General features: G+C 41.8%; 1 protein-coding gene across 1 annotated transcript in view; it reads left to right on the top strand.

Moving 5' to 3' along the window:
* Positions 1-247: 247 nt before the first annotated feature.
* The window catches only part of LOC310789131 (NACHT, LRR and PYD domains-containing protein 3-like), a gene marked incomplete at both ends in the record, with an annotated part of 52,894 nt that continues 28,222 nt past the window's right edge, over positions 248-24,919 (top strand). Inside the window, 3 exons of the mRNA XM_083650724.1 lie at positions 248-325; positions 4,602-4,612; positions 5,400-5,946. Coding sequence (XP_083506850.1) covers positions 248-325; positions 4,602-4,612; positions 5,400-5,946 — 636 coding nt within the window. The remainder of the gene's footprint in view (positions 326-4,601; positions 4,613-5,399; positions 5,947-24,919) is intronic.

The raw sequence follows: 24,919 nt of genomic DNA, 5'->3' as shown, positions 1-24,919 counted from the left end.
TAGATTTTTAGAGATTCTCCTCTTAGGCTTTTCTAAAACTCTCTCAAGACTTAGTTTATTTTTCTCTCGGTGATTACCTGCTAGAAGTCACCTTGTCCTTTTGTATGTTGAAGTTTTCATTTGAATAAACCCTGTTCGATTGAGACCTGAAAACATCTGCCTCCGCCTGCTTCTTCTTCATGATTTGTTGAGATACTGCCCACACATCGACCTGCCTTGGAGACGACAAGTGGTGACCGCCGACGTGATGAATTTGGACCTCCCGGAGAAGACGCTCCAGGACGGAAGAGCCAGCCAAGTGCGGGTCGCTCAGCTGCTTCTTGCGGTAAGTACACAGTCCTATTCAAAAATGAGCACGCAGGTGGTGTGTGGGAGTTGTTGGACAATATGGTTAAAAAAGGAGGGGAATAAGGACGACAAGTTTGCCCAATAATATATGTTGTGTGCGAGTTTTTGGCTATGGCAAACTGTACTAAATTATCTCGCTGTCCGTGGAAGACAGGAGATGAGGCCAGGTGGGCCTGTGTATGATAGCACACATTAAACTAGGACAACAATTAATAATTAGCCTCTGCCCTCCAAGTTGAGTAGAAATATTAATTGGCATTGTTTATGGACCCGAATATTGATCAAATTATGGCAATATAGGCAATGCGGTCCGAAGCCGTTGGTTGCCTATAGGAGATAGTTAAAATGTGTGTAGTTATTTGGAAAGGCAACTGAGATAACGCAGATTTTAAATAGATTGATGGTCACACAAACCATTTGGGAAATGCGTGTGTAAGTTTGGATAAATAAGAGCTAAAAGAGTGTATTTGGCACTCACTGATTAGAAGTCACACGAAAGAAATAGTTTAGATTATGGTGTTTACAAATAGGTTGAAAATGCGCGTTGGTGATGTGTTGCTGTGTGATGTTGTTTGTATTGCTAAATGTAAGTGTTTGTAACCCGGCCGGGGTTGTGTGAAAGTGGTTGAAAATAGCACTTAATTAGAGTATCATTTGGAGTCAGATGTTGGTGATATTTGTTACATTAAGTAGGAGAGATTGGAGATTAAATATAGATGGTTGAATGTGAGTGTATGTGCGTAGAGAGTGTGGGTGAAAGGACATGTGAAATGACCGGAAGTGGCTGGTTGGAGAGGATGAGGAGAAAATGGCTGAAGTTTTTGCGTAATGTATGGCTGAATGCTGACTGTTGAGTTTGTTTGTTGTGGTAGAATGTGGAGATGCGTCTGAAAGGATTGTTTGTGTGGTAGTATGACTGTTTTGGTAGCGACTGTGTGTGTGGTGTTATGTTACTGTGGTGGAAACTACATTTCCCAGCGGGCTTGTGGTAGACGTACGGGAAGGACGGTAAGCCACATGGGACATTTTCCAGGAAAACGCGAATGTGAAAGTGTGGTTGTGAGAAAATGGCGTCGGACTGTTTATAGAATGTGATTGTTGTGGGCACTTGAGAAATGACTGTTGCATGGATGTTGTCGCGAGGAGTTTGTGGAATGAGTGAGAGTATTTGGAGTGATAGCGCGAGTGTGTATTAAGAGGCGGAGTTAAAATATCCGTGTGTGGGAGGCGCCAGCTGGCATGGCACGTAAGCATGTAGCATTAACGCGTCAATGTGGCTAGCTCATAGCATGCTAAGGTTAGCAGCTAACTATTGCTAGCAAGGCTCACATGTAGCGTGATGAAATAGCTATTAACTGGTTTTGGTTTGAAAAGGCATTCATTGGTGGTTAACATTGTGACTATTTACAACGCTATGATGAATCTTTACTGGCTGTTTGGGGATGAGAGCTGAATATGAACGATACGTGAATGAATGAATGGATGATAACATGGAACATGCCTGGTGTATCAGTATGCTGTTGTGAGGCGTATAATTAAATCATTTTGATGGCATTATTTGGTTGGTTTAAGTTGGGTATACGGATAAGCAAGAGTTTATTCACAGTAAAGCTACAAGTAAAATAAAGGGATATACAGTGATGGATCATTATGGTGATTGATATTAATACGAATTAATATGAACCTATTCATTAAAAATAAGACATGGGAATTAAGATCCGGACTAATTTTAAGTGTGTTTTTACAGTATTGTAACGTATCCGGTATCTCATGAGGCAGAGGCTTCTTGATGGTACAAGGGTCTTTATTCATAGTTAGTTATATTACAACTCTCAGCGGTTGTCATGCTCAAAGCTAGCAGCTTTCCCTTCGAGTAGTGTGTGAAGACTGACGCGCATGCACAGTTCACTCCGGAAGTATCCCCACAGCATAGTGTTCCCCAATAAAGCACTCCCACACATCAGTTCATATCTGCAGTCAAGACACTACCAATGCTCACCCCTGTATTGATTCGCTACAGTATTATATTACTATTTCTCTTTTTGTAATGATAATAGCTATAGACCCCTTATACAGCCGGTCAACATTGAGCTGCGCGCATCGTAAAAAACCCATCAGTCTAGCTTTGATAAGACATTGGGAACTGTGTGAAAGCCCCGCTGTCAGGTCTGCCCTGTGTTCATCTGAAACACATAGTTATAGTTTAGTTTAAAATACAGTTGTCTGCTTACTACCACAGCTTATCGCCTAGTGATAAGCAATGATATGCATTGAAATTAACGTTGTTTGATGGGATATGTCTTACAGACGCATACGCACTGGCGCTGTCAATTGGCCAAGCCTATGGCCAGCCATACATATCGTACATTCCTTTAGAACTGGGGATAGCGTAGATAATTATTTTGTAACTTGCAAAGAGATATTGTTATGTTGATAATGCACACAACTCAATAAAGACATTATTTAATGTTACTTGGTTGTTAACTAACCGAGCGATGTGGCTGCAGCCTACTATAGTTTGCCTGATATGAAATGAGAGAGCACTGCAAAGTTGGGCATTTTTAACGATTTTCTCTTTCGGCTTGCAACCAAAGACATTTACGGTTAGCATTAAAAGCAGTATGAGTTGACGGGATTCGGTAAAACTTTAGTCCTTGCTTTGCAGATATTGTACAGACTGTTCAGTGTTGTGTTGTGTTCTATTGCATGTGTGCGAGGCTGTGTATGATCCCTCGAGTTGCGTAGAACAGGATATGAGGGGAGAATTAGGTAAATTATAATGTTGCAGCCTGGTTCGATCGTTTGTTATTTTATTAACTAAGTGTGAATAGGCGGATCCGAATACTCTCCTACAATAGCTTTCCGATTTTGGCATCCCACTGTACAACACGAAGACAAATCTAGCTCGAATAGTTTCGGGCGACTGGAAAACTACTTGGCAGGGCTGCGCGGAGTCTGTTTTTTTGCCTCCGTTTTGCGCATCTGACGCTACTTGTTGTCATTGTGACATAGGCATATAATTGGTCTGTAGATAATGGGATTACATTTTTTTCTATTTTTGTAGTGTTAAATGGTTAAATTCTGAATACTTTTTCAAGGTGAATATTTCAAAAACTAAACAAAAATAATTTAGCACGATTATAATGCAAGCTTGGGTTACGTGGAGCATTGCTGTATCTGGCTGTGTGTGTGAGAATGGAAGCTTGGGTTTAGATAGGTGATTGTGGTATATCCAGTGTAACAGCGCCATCTTCTGGGTAAAATGAATAGTGTATCACATAGAAATGTACTCACAACAGACGCGTCTTATAAGGATGCACATTTGCATGTTACATGTTAGCACTAACAATAATTAGATTAAATAGCGATAAAGGAAATGCAATAAAATATAAATAATTAATTATAATTATAAATAGAGGTAACCTAGAGATTGATGGGATGAAGGCGGTGGATTAGATTAAGTCTTTTAATGATTTTAGATTAAATGGTTGATATGTAATGGAGTTTAAAAGAGGTCTGGTTATTTGCATGATTGTGTAAATACATTTAGGATGTTTGGGTGGATCTGACTTTCTATTTGAATGATTTTTTGGGAATGTTATTAAATGATGTCATTATAGGGTTGCATTAGTTTAGAGGGTTGTTGTGGTCTCCTATGTTGTAAAATATTATAGTGGTTCCAGAACTCTAAGTCAAGTGGGACTTAGCATGAGGGTATATACTGGGTTTATGATTTAAATGTTGAATGTTGGAATGAGTTGGTCTAATGTGATATTTAAGCAATAGTGTATTGAACATGTTTTTGTCTTTTGTCTTTTGTCTCCGGCTGAGGAAAACGGGGATGGAGGCTACGATGTTTGATTGATGCTGAATCAACAGGCTCAGACTGGGTCGACATCTCCATTTGTCATCGAAATCCGTCAGCGGGGTGCGAGAGGTCTTTGATTGAAAAGGCGAGTGAGAATTTTGTCCACAGATTCGTTAAAACTATAATCACATAATTACATTCACATTTGTGGTGAGACGTATAGGTTTAGGAACACATGTATTTTTGTTAATTTACATAGTGATGGGGAATTTTGGCCATTGACTGAGCACCGAGTGTTTCATTGTGAGAGGACACTTTTGACAGAGTGTTGACATAGGCTAGAGTGTAAACACTTTGGTGGGGAAAAGGTAGGGGTTTTTCTTTTCCAGGGAACGAGAGGAGGTGAAAACTGTTTGGCTGTGTTTTTTCTCCCATTCCTTTCCAGGTATTGGCAAAGTAGTTGTTTCTTTTTCTCAAAAGGTGAATGCAGCAGCTGACGTCTGATTGTAATTATGATATAGTGTAAATTTGTACGATCAAATTCGTAGTACTTCCCACAGGTGGCTGAATTGTGAATTACATCACTTTAGGATATTATTGAATCTTGCATTGGTCCACTGGCAAACTTATATTTACAGAATACATAATAGTACACATTAAATAGGTTGTGTTTTTATAGTGGGGTAAGCTGGTATTGGAGAATAGAAATAGTGGGGTTTTGAGCAGCTGATATTTTATTTTGGGAGTTTAGAGGGTAAATACTGTTTAAAATGGGAGTGGGAGCAGGCAAGACCTCTAGGCCAGTAGGGATAGTGAAGCAGAATAACCCATTAATAAGAAATATAGCTAGTGTCTCGGACAAATGGAACAGGAGATGGCTGGACATCAAAAATCCATGGCCAACTAATGGGACATTTGACCTGGAGGTAATTAAAACATTACAAGTACTGATTGAGTCTCACAAAGTGGAAGAAAACAGAGGTAGGAAGGGTAGGAAGAGGAAGATGAAGAGAGAGATGGAGTTAGCTGTTTTGCAGTTGTTCTTTTTAGAGGGAGAAAAATTGCTGAAGGTGACTGATGACAGGAGAGAGGAAGTGACAGATGCTATTTTAAAGAAATTGGAGGAGAGAGGGATGTTGATGACAAAGGTCGACGCCCCATTTACACATTTAGAAAGGAGCAATACACCTCCATATGAGAGAGAGAGTGAGGTAGTGACCCATTCTCAGTTGCCATTTATCAGAGAGGAAGGGAGGTATGAGAGGACAGATGGTCATGACAGAGTGATAGAGACAGGGGATTGTAAGTCAGCTATTGGGCTATACCCAGATGAGGGGAAGAAAGAGAACAGAAAGGATAAGGACAGGGGGGAGGGTAGGAAAGGTGGAGATAGAGCACCTGAGTTAGAGGGGGATGATGAGTGTGGAGGAGATGACGCAGGGGTGAGGAAGCTGTTAGCTGGAACAGAGAAGAGAGGGTCTAGAGTTGAGAGAGACAGAAGTAAGAAAGGGAGTGCGTGTGCCACAACTAGTAGCAGTGAAGACTCAGAGGAGGATGAGGAAGCAGAAAAGAAGCTGAGGATAGTTAGAGCAGAACTATTGGAGTTGGAGGAGAGAAGGGAGGAGCTACAGGGAAAGATGGAAGCTGGAACCAGCAGTAAGAAAGAACGTCAGCGGATGAGAAAGGACATGGAAGCATTAGATAAGAAGAAGGCTAGGGTGAAGAAGGCTGAGAGGAGATACAGTCTGAGAAGTGAGAATAGAGGAGAGGGAAAGATGGAGCCGATGGTGGTGAGAGGAAGGAACTTAGAGTATGTGATACACTTGACAGATAGCCAAGAGAAAGACAGGAAACAAGCAGTAGTAGCAGTAGTGCAGTCCAATAGTCGATCGATGCCACAAGGTCCGATTCAAGCTCAGACACAGGTAATAGGTCGAATGGGATATCCGTGGCCTTTTGCAGCGCCCCAGCAGCAGTGGAGAGGGGGAGCTAGAGGGAACTTAATTAGAGGGAGTTATGACCAGGGAGTGAGGCAGATGAGATGTTTTGCATGTGGGTTGTTGGGACACTTGGTACGTGACTGTGAGAGAGTGAGGAGGGGGCTGAACGGTAGAGGAAGTTATAGAGGCAACCAGAGGGGAGGTTATGGTGGGATGCAGCAGGGGCAACAAGGCAGGGGGCTGGTAAACTCCTACAGGGGACCAGTTGGAGGAGGAGCATACCAATAAGGAGGTTTATTGAATAGAGAGTGGGAGGTATCGGCTGGTGATCGGTTTAGATTTAGAGCCTATTGTTAGTGTGAGCATTAAGGGTTAGCTTTTAGAAGTAATGGCTGATAGTGGAGCAGCGTTCACCTGCATTAGAACTAGAGAGGACGTGGATTAAGCAGCTGATATTGTCCACTCACTAGTGGAGTTGTAACTTAAGCAACAGAGAAGAATACTAATACTTGTTTAGATAATATTCCAGTGGCTATGTTAAGGAGAGATGCACTAGAGTAGAAGAACATCAGAGAATTATTTTTAGCTGCTGGTGACAACATCATCATCATTACTGTATTGTTAGAGACAAGGTCCAATAAGAAATATATAATATAGGTAAAACAAGGTAAGCAACACAATAAGAACACTAGCAAAACAACAATACTACGATAAGGCACTGTACCAATGTTTTTAGATGGAAGGCAGGTATTTAATGTCACTGAGATTAGGCTGAGACAGCAACATAATGAGCATATTCTGAGACATATTCAGACGACAGATAAACTTATACATCAGGTTTCTCAATAGGACATGAAAGGTGCTCACTCCTGTTCCATAAAACATTTTGTTAGTGGTATTACATCTTGGCTTCCTAAGAAGGATCCTCAGGCAGTCGTTATGAGCAATCTGGAGGTTTTAATGCTAGTCTGCTTTTACTTGACCTAGAGGGGGGGAGTATATAGAGGAGTACAGTGGGCTCTAAACAGGTTTACCTTTACATCATCTGAAAAAAATTAAAACTTCTTCCTCAGCATGTTAGCTTGAGCATACAGTATATGCCTCTGTTTGTATATGTCATTATCATTACTCATTTGAGCAGTTATAATATGACCCAAATATTTAGTTGGACAGCAAACTGCTAGTACCTGCCCAGACAGGATAAAAAGGAGGGAAGGGAGAGATTCTTGTCATTTCTGGTTCTGTAGATTATAGTGACACTCTTTTTAGCATTGTATTTTACATCAAGAAGACCTACATAGTTAGAACAGATATTCAGCAATTGTTGGAAACCAGTATTATTTGGAGGCAGGATAATCAAATCATCAGCATACATAAAGTGATTTACAGTAGGGTTACTAATCACATATCTCGTTCGGCAGCTGCTGAGCTGTACAGAGAGTTCATTCATACAGAAAGAGGGGTTAATGTGCAGATTATGAAGTTGCTACAAGTTATGATGAAGCCTAAAGAGATAGTGATAGCCAAATGTGCAACACATAAGTTAGATGTATGCAGAGTGAGGGGAGAGGAGTTCTAGTTCATCTAGGGCATATTTCAACACCAAATGGGCCAATGCGAGATTTAATGGTTAAATGACTGTGATGTGGTGAAGCCAGTGGGGGGGAAGAGATATATGCTAGTTGTTATTGACAAATATAGCAGATTGGTAGAGGCCTGTCTGATGAAACACAAGGATGCGCACTCAGTGGCTAAGTTTCTGTATAAAGAGATCATTCCTAGTTGGGGGATACTAGATTGAGTTACCTTGGACAAAGGGTCATGAATCTGTGGACAGAGTTATCAAAATGCTCTTGCAAAAATTATGTTTATATGGGGTGCTTTAAAAAAACCGTCTAGTGAGAATTTGGGGGAAAAAAGGGGCTAAATTGGATAGAAATACTTCCGTTGGCACTAATAGCCTGTCGTTTGAGTGAACTGCGTGAATTGAGGTCGACACCATGCTCAGAGAGAGAGGGGGATTGTAGTATGATAAAACATAATGAGGAAGATTATTACATGGGGGTGTGAATGGTTGATTTTGCATGCTATAAGTTTCAGTATATTTGAGTTGATTTGAGTGTGATATGAGATAGATAGGATTCTTACTGCATGAGTGATGGTTGATGCCGGTTGTGAAATCTATCTGATGGAGGATAATGTTATTGTTGATAAGTATGAATGCATTTAGTTGGGGGAAGGATGCAGATAGGATCTGAGTGGGTTGTTGGTATTATTTGGACATGTCTCAGATGGTTTCAGAGAGAGAATGGGTTTGGGGGAGTTGGTAATGAGAAACATTTTTGATGAAAGCGATGGTATGTTGAAGAGATGAGAGTGAATGATGATTTATGATTTGTGATGTCATGATTTATAGAATGGTAATTAAAGAGGGTCAGAGGAAGTTGATTGGCGATAGATGGGTGATAGAAGGTTGATTCATATTCTAGGGAATATGTGGAACATATGGTGTGGCAAATGCAGAGAGTTATTTTTAGGCATAGTAAAAAAAAGGATGAGTGTTTTATCATATAATGAGTGAAGTGAATGAGTGGGATTTCATTTGTGACATCTTTTTCAGTGTGAATGAGTGGTGGTCTAAAAATGAATGGAAATTAGTGGAAAAAGCAGATAATTTGCAACAAGCAAACTGAGAGTTCTGAGTACATAATGAATGATTCAAAAGTTGTTAAATAGAGGTTTTTGGGGGATTTTTATGACATTAGAGAAGGAAGAAGGGGGGTATGGATAATAATAATTCTACAGTTGTGGTGAGGGGTAAGTATGTACAAGCATCTGATGATGATTATTTTTGAGGGCCCGGCCCAGGTAAAGGGAAAAAATGGAAGAACATCAAGGTGGATATGAACATGAATAACTATGAAGCATGTATGGGAATTGAAGGTGTAACAAGAGTGTTATATGTTTGGGGTTGAGGCATAGATTTAATGGGGTTTGACAACTTTGAAATTATAGAATAGCAGTACATTCTGTTAAAATTGGTCATTGAGTGCACGCGATGATTGAGTTTAATGTGAAGAGTCTGCTATGATGTGATAGGACACATCAAGTGATTATTTAATGTAGTCATATGAAATTGGGGAGATTCAATTATGATTTGGTTCATTGGTTGTCATGTCTGTTATGGAGATGGGTTCTTTTGAGATGGGGGATTTTTGTGGCTGTGGGAGATGTTTTGTTTCAGTTTATGGGAGAACAATAGCCTGAGTAGGAGGCCTTAGAAAGAGTAGAGAAGTGAGAGGTGGGCTTGAGGTGAGTTTAAAGGGGGGAAGGAGGAAAAAAGGAAAAAATAGAAAAAGGAAAAACCTGTTGAAATGAGTTGCATGAATTATTTCAATGAGAAAAATTGTGTGGAAATTATTGTTCTTTTTACTTTTTTAAGATGTTGTTATGAAGTTTAATTTACATAGAAGTGGAGGTTGTGAATTGATTAAACTGAATGGAGGGGAATGTATGAGTGTCAACTGATGTATATAGAGACCTCAAAATGTGTGAGAGGTGACTTAGTGTGTAACTAAATCAGAGATGCTCTCAGCCATAAATAGAGACTTAGAGAAAATTAATAAGGGAAATGAAAAGGAGGCATATGCTTCTATTGTAAATAAATATTGTTTAAGGGAAACCAAAGAGGGGAAAGGGTTACTGTTTAAAGAGGTTAATGTGGAAAGTCGCTAAAATGGAATGAGCATGATTGATTTAGAGGGAAAATAATTGTTAGATCAATGTGTTATCCTCAAAATTTGTCGGGGCAAGATACTGGTTGTTCTTTCTGCTTTCAGGAAATGGCCGAGGATGAACCAGGAGTGTCCAGAATATTGCTGTCTGGGGGTTACAAGGACTCAGAGACTTAACAATGGACAATTGACCCTGGATAAGCACTGGGGGCACTCTCCTGGAGCTGGACTTGGGAAACTTTGGGGGTTAAAAGATAACAGGGGTTTTTGAGGAACACAATGGAATCTGAAGAAGTTAAAGGTTGCAGATTTTTATGTTTTTGGATTTACAGGTTTTTATATTTTTTGATGTGTGTAACAGTGGGAAGAAAATGTTTAAGAATGTTGATAACTGTGATTATAGACTAAAACTGTATGAGTTAAGAGAGATTTTCTCTAGTAGATATAGATTTGTAAAATTAGTGATATAGGTTAATTTGAATTGAATTGACAACAATTTGGATGGTAAGTAAATAGGAAAATGTTGATTATAATTGGACTTATTTTTGAAGGTCTCAGAGCTATAGTCAAATGATAAGAGTCTGGCGTAAAATAGAGAGTTTAATGCATGTGGAAATGGCAACGAATTGGCTGAAGGTTGCTTTGAATAGGCGTAATAATCTCACTGGTCTTTTTTGCACTTTTTCTAGAAAGAGTGATTATTTGGCCAGAATTGAAGATTATACCTCACTAATGTTTAAAGGAGATTGGACATGTCTATGAAAATCCTGCAATGATGCATTCTTGGCAAAGAGAAAAATGATTGGAGCGATGGAGAAGAAGTGGGAGATGATCAGTGTTTCTCTTTGCAAAGCATGTGGAAAAGTAGAGAGGAAATGTTTGATCTTCTTAGGAGGTTATTTGAGAACAAAATGAGCTAAGAGTTAAAAGAAAAAAATGAAGTAGTTTTACCTTACTTTAAGTAATCCCTGTGTGTGGGAATTTAAGTAAGATCCCAAATCGAGGATCGATGATAAATAGCAATAAATAGGAGAGATGGGGATTGTTTGAGTGAAAATGGCATGTTTTAAGGACAAATGAGAGAAAAGAAAATAGGATTTAGGATTAGAGATTAGTTGGATAGCCTAGTATTAAACATACCCTTAGTAAGTTAACAATCTGACTTTTTGTGCTAATGTATTTTTTTCATTAGCAAGGGGGGCATGTGGTATATCAGCTGCCCACTGCCTATCATAATTAGTGATACTGTCTTATAGTATATTGTAGTTGTCTTTTATTCTTAAATATTAAGTTAGGATGTATGAAGAACAGACTAGCATGTGACCTTTTAACTAACTAGGAGCAGAGGGAACAAAGGCCAGACAGTCCGACTCCTTTGGGGAGGGGGGAGAGAGTAGTAAATGAGGAGACTTAAGATTAGAACAAAAGGCATTGATTGCTATCAAAGGATGGAAGACAGAAGAAGTCACACCTTTACACACTCAAACGCAGGAAGGGAGAGGCACACACACACAAAAACAGCAGCTGTATTGTCTTAAGGGCAGAGAGGAGCAGAGGAGGGGGCTCTGGGCAAGGAACTTGAAAGGTTAGAGAAAGGGGGGTCTTTGGGGGGAGAAGGTCCTGAATGTGATAGGCAAATGGTCAACTTTTGTTGAGGCAAGGTTCAAAGGAGGAGACAAGATGCAAGGTGAGATAATGGCAGGAAGAGAAACAAAGGGACTTACACACTGAAACACACGGGGAGCAAACGCACACACATTTTCCAGTAAACTGTTGATTGGACAGAGGGAGAGAAAGGAGAGCCGTGAGTGGTCAGAATAGGAGGGAGAGGTGGAGTCAGATAGGAGGGGCTAAAGAAAGTGAGAGGTTATTTAACTCAGCGCAGAGCAAGAAAGGCTAGAGCTTAACCTGACTTTTTTTAGATTTTTAGAGATTCTCCTCTTAGGCTTTTCTAAAACTCTCTCAAGACTTAGTTTATTTTTCTCTCGGTGATTACCTGCTAGAAGTCACCTTGTCCTTTTGTATGTTGAAGTTTTCATTTGAATAAACCCTGTTCGATTGAGACCTGAAAACATCTGCCTCCGCCTGCTTCTTCTTCATGATTTGTTGAGATACTGCCCACACATCGACCTGCCTTGGAGACGACACAGCATAATTGTGGATGTGAGTGGATCTACGTTTACTAGTTTCTTATTATCTATTGCCTGGCCTACCAGGATACCTCGTAATGTTGAATTTACCCCCTTGCACATCGTTTGACCATTTTGTATGAAACACCATAAAACCAGAGGAGAATCCCCATTTCTTCTGCTTCTCTTATGCTTCTCTATGGAGCTCTCGGTTCTCGTTGTCCGAGTGTATTGCGGAGCTACACGGGCCAGGATTGGCTCGTCTGCGTTCGGGGCGTGGCTTAGCGATAGGTCAATTGTGCTAACGTCTTGTGAATGACATTAATGATATGTAATTGTGTTTACTTCTTGTAAATGAAATAATAATGAATAAATAACAAAATAATAACAATTCATCAATTTGATGGGGATCCCCTGGAAACCCCTGATAGCCCCCCACCGCCGCCGTGGAAACATATCTCATTCAAAGCTGAAATTGACAGTATACCCACATACAATAAACTAGACTACACCACTGGTCTAACTTACAGTATAACTGTATCTGTCCACCTGCCATTGTCACCATCCTGTGTGTTATCCTATGTGTAGCCTAGGAATTATTGTGGTTGCCGTTTGGGCACTTATGTAACTGACTGACTCCCAATATCTGATTGCATTATTAGTGTTTATGTCCTTTGCATACTTGTATTTATGTGGACATAAATAAATGAGGGATCATGTCTATGTTCCCCGGGTTCTATGTTCCCCGGGTTCTATATTCCCTGTTTTTCACTAACCCTAAACCTAACCTCCCCCAGACCCTAACCCAAAACCTAACCTCTCCCACCCCCCACGCCTAAACCTAACCTCCCCCAGACCCTAACCCAAAACCTAACCTCTACCAGGGAACATAGCGGGGAACATAGGACCCTATTTGGGAAAAGCGGGGAAGATAGGACCCGGGGAACATAGGGATGACCCCATAAAGGATTCAAATGTGTGTAATTAACTGCCGCGCTCACGCTGAAACTGACCCCTGACCTTAACAAGTTCAGATAGCAAACAGAAAGCATGCTGTGTAGGACGATCAGAAGCTAGAATCCATTTTCTCACCAACAGATTAGAAACAGGAAGGTGTTGCTTCAAGCTGCTTGGAAGTGAGAGGAGGAGGGGTTGTGTGTCCTGCAGACAGGCTAAGTTTCACTGTTGATGATCCGCCAGTCAGTCGGGGGCTCAGCAGCTGGGCAGTGGGCAGGATGGCGAAGGAATGACCCGCCCATCTCTGCCTCTGATTGGCGCAGGAGATGAGGAGAGACCATCTCTGCCTCTGATTGGCGCAGGAGACGAGGAGAGACGCAGGATAGGGGACTACGGATGGAAACTAGCCTCGTGCTAAATCCGGCAATTTTTACACTTGTATCATTTTACATGTTTCAACGTGTTAATTAATTATGCTTGTCCCTCCCAAATAAACAAATAAAGTAAAGTAAAGTAGGATAGCCAAGTGAATGTGATTGTATCAACGTTTGACCCTAGGCGAATCGTCACATTACGTTAAGCAATCGTCATGCAGACGATTACTTAACTTCCGGTTGAAAGGTCAACATGTGTAAACTGGCCAGACATTTTATTTATTGCTAAATTGTTATTTATTGTTAAAGTTAAAGTTATTCTTGAAGGGTGCTGGGCACGCCTTCACTGTAAAAAAAAAAAAAAGGGGGGGGGGGAGGGGGAGAGAGGCACTTTGGGCATCAGGGGAAAATGGGCAGGTGCTCAGGCACCTCTAGCACCCCGCTCTGCACGTGCCTGCTGTGTTACCTGCCATCAGGCTGAAACATTCAGGGGGTGTAAAGAGCACCGTGCGGGCGCTAGTTTTTTAATTAGCTAATTGCTCTAATTACCTAATGATGTCAAGTTGTATTCTTCACTTTTGCACACGTCACTGTTCAATCAGATCGGTGCTCTGGACGCATGTCAACACCAGATCATATTCAATCACATCTCCTTCAAAGCCATTGATTTCAATCAGATTGAAGAAAAGGTGTGGATGTAAACGCAGCTACTGTGACCAAACACATGCAGCTAATGATGGTTCACTCTGTACAGGATCACACACACACACACACACACACACACACACACACACACACACACACACACACACATCCTTACTGTACAGTACACACACAAAATACACGTTGCTGCTGTCAGGTGAAAGAGAGGGAGAGGAAGCTGAACTAGAGCAGACCTGGCCATTATGTGGCTGGAGGGCCAGAAGGATCCCTCATGATGGTTCTGTCTGGCCCGGGAGGTCTAAGACAAACCACACTATTTATGAGGCTAAATCATCAAATCAAATGACCTAAACTGGCTGTTTGGAGTGATTTTCAATATAATAAATGATGAAGAATAAGTGCACAGGATGTTTTCTATCATTTAATCTAGTGATAAAATTAGAGGTTACGGCATGACACATTTTCTTGGCCCTCGGCGACAGTCGGGGTTTCTCATGTGGCCCCGAAAAATAATTGACCACCCTTGAACTAGCTTTTCTTCTAAAAAGAGAGGAATAGATTTTTTAACTTGAGAATAAGTGCTACTGTATTGTGATTCTTGGCAATGATGGTGTGATAAGTGAAACAGTCAGACCTTGTGAAATATGGATAAACAGCACACTCTAGTGGCGAGAACAGGAATTATTAATTAATACACAGGACAAGATGTTACTATCCCTTGTGCCAAAATCCGAGGAAAAACACATTTAGAAGCCCAATCCAGAATAAAACAAGCTAACAGGCTAACAAACTAATAAACAAGACACAAATCACCAGTTACCTACCCTAGCCAACAGCAGTATGAAGCATGTCATTGGGGTTTTCAAGTGGGCACCTTCCTTCACCGACGTTTCGTTAAGTTAGGCCCACGACACCTCAAGAAGGCTTAACGGTGTAATCCAGCGTCCTGGAAACACCCCCCTCCATGCTACCACCGCACAACTGCATATTACCTCACTATCTAAGCCTAGCTATCCAGGTCGATTCGGTATGACATTCCTGACTACACCACCACCGTCAATGATTCAGCCCTGTTGATGCGGACCGTTAATCATGACCACCAACAAACAATCCCTAACTACACCACCACTGTCAATGATTCAGCCCTGTTGATGCGGACCGTTAATCATGACCAACAAACAATCCCTAACTACACCACCACCGTCAATGATTCAGCCCTGTTGATGCGGACCGTTAATCATGACCAACAACAAACAATCCCTAACTACACCACCACTGTCAATGATTCAGCCCTGTTGATGCGGACCGTTAATCATGACCAACAACAAACAATCAATCTGACCTTAGCGAGCTCCCCAGCTAGCATGTTTCCTCCTTATCCACAGCCATTCACTTGCTCGTTCTGCTGCCTGAGACATGTTGCTAACCGCAAGTTTCAGGCTCCGTCCCCGAATGCCCAACTCAGTTAGTAAGGCAATAACGGACTTTGCCACAAAACCACGGCAGCCCACCTCTACAGGCCGCACTCGAGCCCTCCAACCTCGCTGCTCTGCCTCTGCTGCCATTTCAGCATACCTAGCTTTCTTGCGCTCATAAGCCTCCTCAACTCGATCTTCCCACGGGACTGTGAGTTCGATAAAATAAACTCTCTTCTCTACCTCAGACCACAGTAACAAGTCCGGACGTAGCCGGGTGCTAACTATATATGCTGGGATGACTAGCTGTTCATTCAAGTCAACCCTCATTTCCCAGGCTCCACCTACACTTAGCTGCCCTAACTTGTGCCTGACCTTAATTGGTCTAATCTTTTCTCCCTCACGTACAAATTTGATCTGTCTATTCTCTTTGCTAGCAACTAGAGAATTTACTTCTAGCCGCTTTTCCTCAACTGCAGCTGCCAAACATTTCAACACCTGGTTGTGACGCCAGGTGTATCGCCCCTGGGAGAGACTGACCTTACACCCTGACAGTATATGCCTCAATGTACATACACTAGAACACAACGGGCAGGCACCATCCTCGCCCAACCACTGATTTAAGTTCTGGGGAGATGGCAGCACATCATAAGTAGCCCCTAGAATAAATCTAATTCTGCTGGCCTCCATGCTCCACAACTCTCTCCACTTCAACTTTCTCTTCTCTACACTCTCCCAGTTCACCCACTGTCCTTGCTTTGCCTGCGACACTGCCTTAGTACATCTTACTGCCTCCTCTTGCCTATGTACTTCTTCAACTACCATCTTCCTCTTTTCTATTACTGATGCCTTGTTCCACACAGGTTTCCCTATGCACAACCCTAAGCCTCCACGCCCATGCTGCACCTGACCTATGATATCCCTGTGTCTAAGAGCTGACTGTGCTTGCTGTACTGCCTCCTTTGGGTTCTACTTCCTCCCTGTTTTAACTGTGGGCGCTACACTCCTAACCACTGGATCCTTTGACTGAGTCAGAGTCATTTCCAGTCTAACCTTAGCACACTTGAACTCCTCTGTCAGGCTAGATAATGGCAATTCCAATATGCCTTTCCCATATAAGGCTACACTGCTTAGGCAGCGTGGGACTCCGAGCCATTTTCTAATGAATGAGTTAATCATCCTTTCTAGCTTTTCTACCTTTGAAAGGGGAACCTCATACACTGTCAGTGGCCACATCAACCGAGGCAACAATCCAAACTGCAAACACCACAACTTTAACTTTCCTGGGAGCCCTGACTTGTCTATACTTGAAATACCTTGAATCATTTCCTGCCTCACCTCCTCAAACTGTCCCTTATCACTGAGACTTGCATCATACCATCTTCCCAAACTCTTGACTGGTTTCTCTAACACTGTAGGCACCACCTCATCATTTATAACAAACTTCTTACCTACTACCCTCCCTTTAATGATTGAAATACTCCTGGACTTACTTGGCTTCACTTTCATTCTAGCCCACTGCAGATTACTATTTAACTTATCCAACAATCTGCTAGTACATGGAGCGGTTGACGTCATAGTCGTCATGTCATCCATGTATGCCCTAATTGGAGGGAGCCGCAGCCCTCCCTGCAGCCTTTCTCCACCCACTACCCATTTTGAAGCCCTAATAATGATCTCCATTGCCATGGTAAAAGCTAATGGGGAAATTGTACACCCTGCCATAATGCCTATCTCCAGCTGCTGCCAAGCTGTAGTGTACTCTGCTGTGGTAAAGCAGAGTTGAATATCTAAGAAGTAGGCTTTAACTAAGCTCTTTATACTACCTGGCACTCTAAAGAAATCAAAGGCCTCCCATAACAGACTATGCGGCACTGACCCGAAAGCATTAGCCAGGTCCAAGAATACTACATGCAGGTCTCTCTTCTCACGCCTAGCTGACTGGATTTGGTGCCAGATCATGCTGGTGTGCTCTAAGCACCCGGAGAAGCCGGGAATTCCAGCCTTTTGCACCGAAGTATCTATTAGCCTATTCTTTTCTAGATAACTAGACAGCCTCTGTGCCACAACACTAAAGAAAACCTTCCCTTCAACATTAAGTAGACTGATAGGTCTAAACTGACTTATCTCTAACGAGTCCCTTTCTTTAGGAATGAAGATTCCCCCTGCTCTACGCCATGCCTTAGGAATAACCTGCTTCTTCCAGACTACCTTCATCAGCTTCCATAGAAACTGCAACACATCTGGAGCACTCTTATACAGCCGGTAGGGGACTCCATTAGGACCCGGGGCTGAAGAGGCCCTTGCACGTCTCACTACTTCTTGAACTTCTTTCCACCTTGGTGGGCTATCATCACACTGGCTCTCTATTTCACCAATAGGTGGAATATCAGCTGGGACTGTCATCTCTCTAAACCTTTCCCTATCTTTGTGAACCTCCTCCAAATATTCCTCAAGCTTCTGCTTAGGTACCATAAGGCTACCATTCTTTTCCTTACTAAACAATGACTTCACAAATCTAAATGGATCCTTATAGAATGCTATTCTAGCTCGCTCTTTCTTTTTCCTATTTTTCCTAATGCTCTCTGCTCTTCTTAAAACTGCCAACCGATCCCTCACATCTGACTGCAAGCAATCAATGCCTTCCTTCTCAACCTCTGTAGCTTTCCTCCACTGCCTCTTAAGCTGTCTTCTCTCCTGGATAAGTCTATCTATCTCTTGTTGGCGCCTAGATTTAACTACCTCACCCTCTAGTTTCTTCCTTTTCTCAAAGACGCCAAACCTTTCCTTACCATAATCATAAATACAATCTCCCATTTTCTCCAACTTACTCTCAGCAGTTCCTTTAAGCTTCTCTAACATCCTAACCAAATCACTATTGATATCTTCCCACTTCCTACTTTCCGCTGCACCTGGCCACTTAACTCTAGGCTTCTGACCGCTAATCTTCTCCCTTTTTGGCTGGCTGGCCTCTCTGCTTTCCTCGGTGCTAGGACCTGCCTCAACATCAGGGGTGCTGATGTCCTGCGAGCTGTGGGTTACTTCCTGTCGCTGGACTTCACCCGACTGACTTGATAAACTTCTTAAGAAATAATTATCAATGCGGGGTCCCTGTGTTCCCTCTACCAAGCACCTCTTCCTGCCTTGATGGATTCTAAGGCCCCTCAAAGTTGTTACCTTCTGCCAGCCACACAAGCAAACCTGACGCTTCTTTCCATCTACATCTGAACTAGTGGCTTCCACTGACATGTTTTCCCTACTCATAGTCAAGTCCGTTCCAGAGTCAATAACCGTGTCAACCATAGGTGAGTCATCTTCCGCCCCCGCTCTCGCAGACTCTAGGGGTGTTTTTTCATAATTCTGTTTCGTAGCAAGTTTGGGTGTAACCAATGGCCTATTGGCCTTGGCTACTGCCACAATGAGCAGCTAACCCATTGCAGCCCCGGTGGGGTCTAATCCCTCCTGTCAGCTGTCTTTCCATGCTGTCACTAGGTCTTTCCCTAGTTGTCAGCTGCACTATTCACAACAGTCACTAGCCTAAGCTAGCTTTAGTATTAATTAATACACAGGACAAGATGTTACTATCCCTTGTGCCAAAATCCGAGGAAAAACACATTTAGAAGCCCAATCCAGAATAAAACAAGCTAACAGGCTAACAAACTAATAAACAAGACACAAATCACCAGTTACCTACCCTAGCCAACAGCAGTATGAAGGAAAGTACTAGTGAGGACCAGTGATGAGATGTTCCTGGTGAATGGGATGGGGAGGGGGGGGGGGGGGTGTCTTACAAATGACAGAAGTGATGAAGAGGAGGAGAAAAGGAAGAAGAAAAGGGACAGGAGGGAAACTGACCCTTTGTGTTTTAAATATCAACCACATGATGTGAGGAAAACTATATTTAATATCTACTCTGTAATCATGGTGAAATGTACTGAGATTTGTACCGTAAATTCCGGACTATAAGCCGCGGCTTTTTCCCCGTTTTTTGGCCCTGCGGCTTATATAACGGTGCGGCTTATCTATGGATTTTTTCAGAAAAAAAAAAAAAATACAAATAAAATCTCTTTTTTAGCACTCTTTCTAACTATAAATCCACTTCTGTTTTAATTTCCTCTCTTGCCCTCTTTTCACCACACTATAATAAACAAATAAACAAAGGTGGTGTTGTGTTATGTTGTTTTGTTGAAATGTTACGGTAATACGGTAAATGGGAGCTTCCTCAAACAGCCATCTCTTTCCCGACAATCCCCTCTGTGCGTGACCCCTTACATATGGTAATTACGGTAAGCAAATGGCCACTCGGCCAACAACTCCCTCCCCCAACTACCAGGAGAAAATCACAAACTTCGGCGAATTCACACAAAGGAAGATCAAGGAATATTCACAACAAGACGAGCAGTAGAAGCAACACTCTCTCACTTACCATGGGGAAGGTACGCAGAAATTCACACGACGCAGCTTTCAAGTTGAAAGCAGTCAATCTCGCATTAAAAGAGGGAAACAGAGCAGCAGCGCGTAACCTGGGCATCGACGAGTCAATGGTGAGGCGTTGGAAGGTGCAGCAGGAGGAACTGTCTCAGTGCAAGAAGACCAAAAAGTCCTTCAGAGGTCATAAAAGCAGATGGCCCGAACTTGAAGATTCCCTTGAAGATTGGGTGTTGACCCAGAGAGCAGACGGCCGAGGCGTTTCCACGGTGCAGATCCGACTGAAGGCCAAAACAGTCGCCACCGAAATGAAAATTGAACATTTCATAGGTGGCCCATCTTGGTGCTTCCGATTCATGAGACGAAAGGGACTGTCCGTCCGGGCGAGAACTACTGAACAACTCCCTCCCGACTACCAGGAGAAAATCACAAACTTCGGCGAATTCACACAAAGGAAGATCACGGAATATTATAGGAGTGTGAAAACATCCACAATCACCAACGGGTTCCAAAACGCTGGACTGCTGCGGGATGAAGAGGATGACGCCGCCACAGCTGGCGCTGAGGGCCGTCAGAGGCTTCAGAGGCTGTTCGATGCCGACAGTGACGAAGAGGAGTTCGTTGGTTTTGAGTGACAATGAAGGAGAGAGGAGAGTGGTTGACGAAGCCACCCTGAACCTGTTCGTTTCCGACACTGAAGATGAGGACTTTGGTGGTTTCAGTACGCAGGAAGAAGAGGAAGACGAGGATTAGTGACTTGACTTCTCTGGTTACAGCCGTTTGCTGCACATATAGCCTATTGTTGTGTGATTTTGTCTGGGGATTAGTGACCTGACTTTTGTTTTGTTTTGTTGAAATGTTAATAAATGGGAGCTTCCCCAAACAGCCATCTCTTTCCCGACATTCCTCTCTGTGCACGAACCCTTACATATGGTAATTAAACATCAAAACACCCGCGGCTTATAGTCCGGTGCGGCTTATATATGTAAAAAACAGTCAATTTTGGTGCTGCGGCTTATATACCGGTGCGCCTTATAGTCCGGAATTTACGGTAGTTACTTGAGCTACATGTAGAAATACTCCCCAACACTGGCCTCACATCACCTGTGTCAGAGCCAACAAGTTGCACTTGAACATATATTTACGTCCTGTCAATAGCTTATTTTATTTACCTTGTAAACACATGGAAGCAAAACAAACAAAGTCAAGTTTCTTCTTCTTCTGATGTTTAATGGCAGTTGGCAAATAGCTTTTTGTGCATTACCGCCACCTTCTGAATGTTAGCAGTTTCACAGTCATCTATTTACAGTGTGAAAAACCAAAAACAATGCTCAGCCAAAGTGTTCCAATTATATTGTCCATTCTGTCAGCCAGACTCATTTGTCTGAGTTTGATCAAATGCAGTTTATTGTCTCAATCTTTTCCAGTTATATCCACCACATCCAAACACCTCCTGGCAGTGTCCAGCACCACCGTCATATCAACAGCACAGTTTATCACCATGGCAATGAATGCCAAAAATGTCTTCATTTCCATGAAGATAACGTTCTGTTTACGCGTTCTCCTCCGGTTCCTTCTGCACAACCACCCTACCTTCTCTTAGCATCTTCTGCATACGACACATTCCCCTAGTTTCTCTGATCCTATTCACTTCTCTTTCTTTCTCCTTGGACACTGAAAAGACCCCGTTAAGTGATTTCCCTCACAGTGGAAGCACTTAGCTTGCTCTTTCTCAGTGCACCTCTCTTCACAACACTCATCCTTTCCTCACCTGCCACACTTTTCCTTTCCACTACACACAGCAGCCACATGCCCGCACTCTTGACAGCAGAAACACCTGAGAGCAGTGGCGAACCGAACCAGTTTTAACAATTAGCTCAATACACAGAAAGCACAATGAACTCAAGTCAAAAACCCGCGGGTGGCTCCCCCTGCCCACGCACCGACAGCAATAACAAAAAAATATAACTTACCAATGATGTTCACTTGATGACAAAACCCATCCTCGCGAAAAGCAACAAGCAAGCCCTCCGAACACACAGCAGTAATATAGAGCATCTCGTGCCGAACTGCATGTAAACGAAGCGTAAAGTTCCCAGTTGCTACCCTGGAAATGGCGAAAATCTGATATTTTTGTAGCTGGACAGCTCCAGAAATCCTTTGAAAACGAGCGCTGCCATTTCCTCCTTTCACACAAAGAAGCCACATCATCATAAACTCCTCCCTCCTTCTCGTTCGTCTCGTCTCCTGGTTGGTTTGTATTCGCGAATGCCTGATAAATATCCCACCCACAACTCAACTAATTGTGATTGGCCAACTCCACAACTCAATGGAATTCTGATTGGTTAAAACACCTGTCATCAAAATTGTCGTCCCCATGTCATGACTAGAATCGGGTCTTCACGAAGGGTTGTTGGCTTGCTGTCAATCAACTCCCATTTGCCAGTGGAGGCTGGTGCTATTTTAACCCCATATTTGCTGAAACAAAGTGAGTCCGAGATCATAACAATTTAGGGACATTATTACTGTTGTTCAGCGAATAAAAACTAATAAATAACAAATACAAATAATTTATTAGGGGGGAAATTATTTTCTTTCCCATTTCTTCTTGGGTATTCACTGAATACCTAGAAGGCCCGGACGGTACGCCACTGGATAAAAGTCTATACTAAAATAGCGATCATAATCATATCATATTTAATTTGATAAAAGTCTATTTGATACTAAAATAGCGAACATAATCATCATTTTATTTGATAAAAGTGAATTTGATACTAAAATAACAATCATAATCATATTATTATTTCATTTGATAAAATTATATTTCATAGTGAAATGTGGTCATTAGCCCAGCTCCATGCATTATGTTTCTGGATTAGGACTACTCTTATTTTACTGTAGATGGCACTTTTGGACACATTAAAGCCACATCTCCTAATCTGATCTGTAGTTTATCTGACCTCCTCAGACTTGGTTTAGACTGAGTGATACTGACACTTATAGACTTTAGCAGTGAAGTTATGATGTTGGCACCGACATCAGCCTCAGATCAGATCACAGCAGGACTGAAGTCTGTCCGTGTTTCTCGACAGATGAACACACAAAGTATGTTGACCTGGATGTGAGTTGACCAGGTAAGGATCCAGGACATATTACACATATTTGATACATGAACCATGTGGAATTGTGTTGTGTGACTCTATGACTGTAGGATTTGATATGATTTGTATGAAGTCTTTCCAATTGTATTTGATGCTTTGAAATCTGAATGGGTTTACACTAGAAGGACCAGAATTCCATACATGTAACTAGAATGACTGTAAGTGGTCATTTTGACCACTAGATTCCAAACTCTATAATAATCTCTCATGATAAATACCCAATTGAGAGATTAATGCATTTATTGATATTGTTAAGATATATAAAAAAAAAGATAAAACAACACCAACATGTGAAAATATAGACAAAGAAATGGATCTAGAACTCAGTGAGATCAAAATGACCGCCTATGGTCTTTCGGTAAAAGCTGATCAAATGTTCTTTGCCTTTTGTGTAATTCATATAAAAAAACTATGTTAAATGACAATACAGACACTTTTAGGAAAAGTCAGGTACCAGCAGCATTGTATTTTTGTATTCAACAAAGTGAAAATGATTTATATGAAGTCTTTCCAATTGTATTTGATGCTTGGGAATCTGAATGATAGGGTTAAGTGTGCTATTTCTATTTGTGGCCAAAATGAACCTTTTCTAAGATGATGTTGATGAGGACATTATGATGTCATGTTTGACATGTATTATTAGTGCTGCCAGATTGTGGAGTGCCAGAGTGCTACAGACGTTACACTATCTATGAGGAATGGATGCTGCGGTGGTGCAGCGGCCTGCTGCGGTGCAGCGGCCTGCTGCATGCTGCCGCGACCTCCCGGAGTAATTAGGGTGAATTCCCCCCTCCCTTTTTCACCAGCAGCTGCATTGCACAAAAGAGCCGCCAGGTGGCACGTGTGAGCACTGAGCAGTCTCTACAGGAGGAAGTCACCCGAACACACTGTGGTTTCTGCTCTCTGTCTGTCTACTGACTTTGACATCCTGTGCCAGTGCCATTGCAGTTTATCCTCGATACCAATGGACGGAGCAAACATTTCCAACTTTGAAGCACCTCAAAGACAGAAATCGTGACTTCAAGGTGAGTGAGTTTGAATTCATGTTAAGGTTAACATAAATTGACATGTTTCACAATTTAACAAATGCAGAGGTCTGCCCAGCATAATATTGTAAAACGTTAGTTTTAGTTTGAGAAGGCTGGCTTTGCTCCGTTTAGCAGAATGAGCAGAGTTGAACGGACAAAACGTCAAGTTCCTATGGAATACAGTTGATCTTAATGGATTATATTGATGCCGAATTGTCAAGAAGACTATCTACATATGACAACTTTGATCTGGTGTTTCTAGAGTTGAGTTTTTACAGAGAGTAGTACTGTTGATATGCTATATTTCTTAAAGGGGCTTTGGTGGAGAAGCGTGGCCATTTTCCCCTCTCTCTTGAGAGAGAGAGAGAGAGAGAGAGAGGGGAAATGACTGCGCTAACTTCAATACATTTGGCTGAAAGACATTTTAACCACTCTTAGTGAAATAAATAAAAAATTATATTAAATAAAAAAATAAAATAAAAAATAAATAAATACATAAATACATACATAAATAAATAAATAAATAAATAAATAAATAAATAAATCACAATTGTCAATTGACAATTGTCCCACTAGGCCTATATTGAGATACAACACCCTTAAATTTCACATTATTAGTTTGAAAGGCTTAAAGAAGAATTTCTGTATTTTTCACCCTAGACCCTCTTTTTATTGATAACTAAGTAATGTGAACAGACATTTTTGAAATTGGTGCAGTATTGACCAAGATCACTTCAGTTGGCAGTCACTTTTCCCACATATACTGCATTACAATACAATGCTTTATTGTACCTTGAGGGAAATTTGTTTTCACAGCTTGCACTCCAGCCTCACATAAATATGTAAATACATAGATACATAGATACAGTACATACATACATACAGCAGTAGCTACAAACACACACACACACACACACACACACACACACACACA

Source organism: Poromitra crassiceps (genome assembly GCF_964638095.1).
Source record: "Poromitra crassiceps genome assembly, chromosome: 14".
Lineage (NCBI taxonomy): Eukaryota > Metazoa > Chordata > Actinopteri > Beryciformes > Melamphaidae > Poromitra > Poromitra crassiceps.
This window is presented reverse-complemented; position numbering and strand designations above follow the sequence as displayed.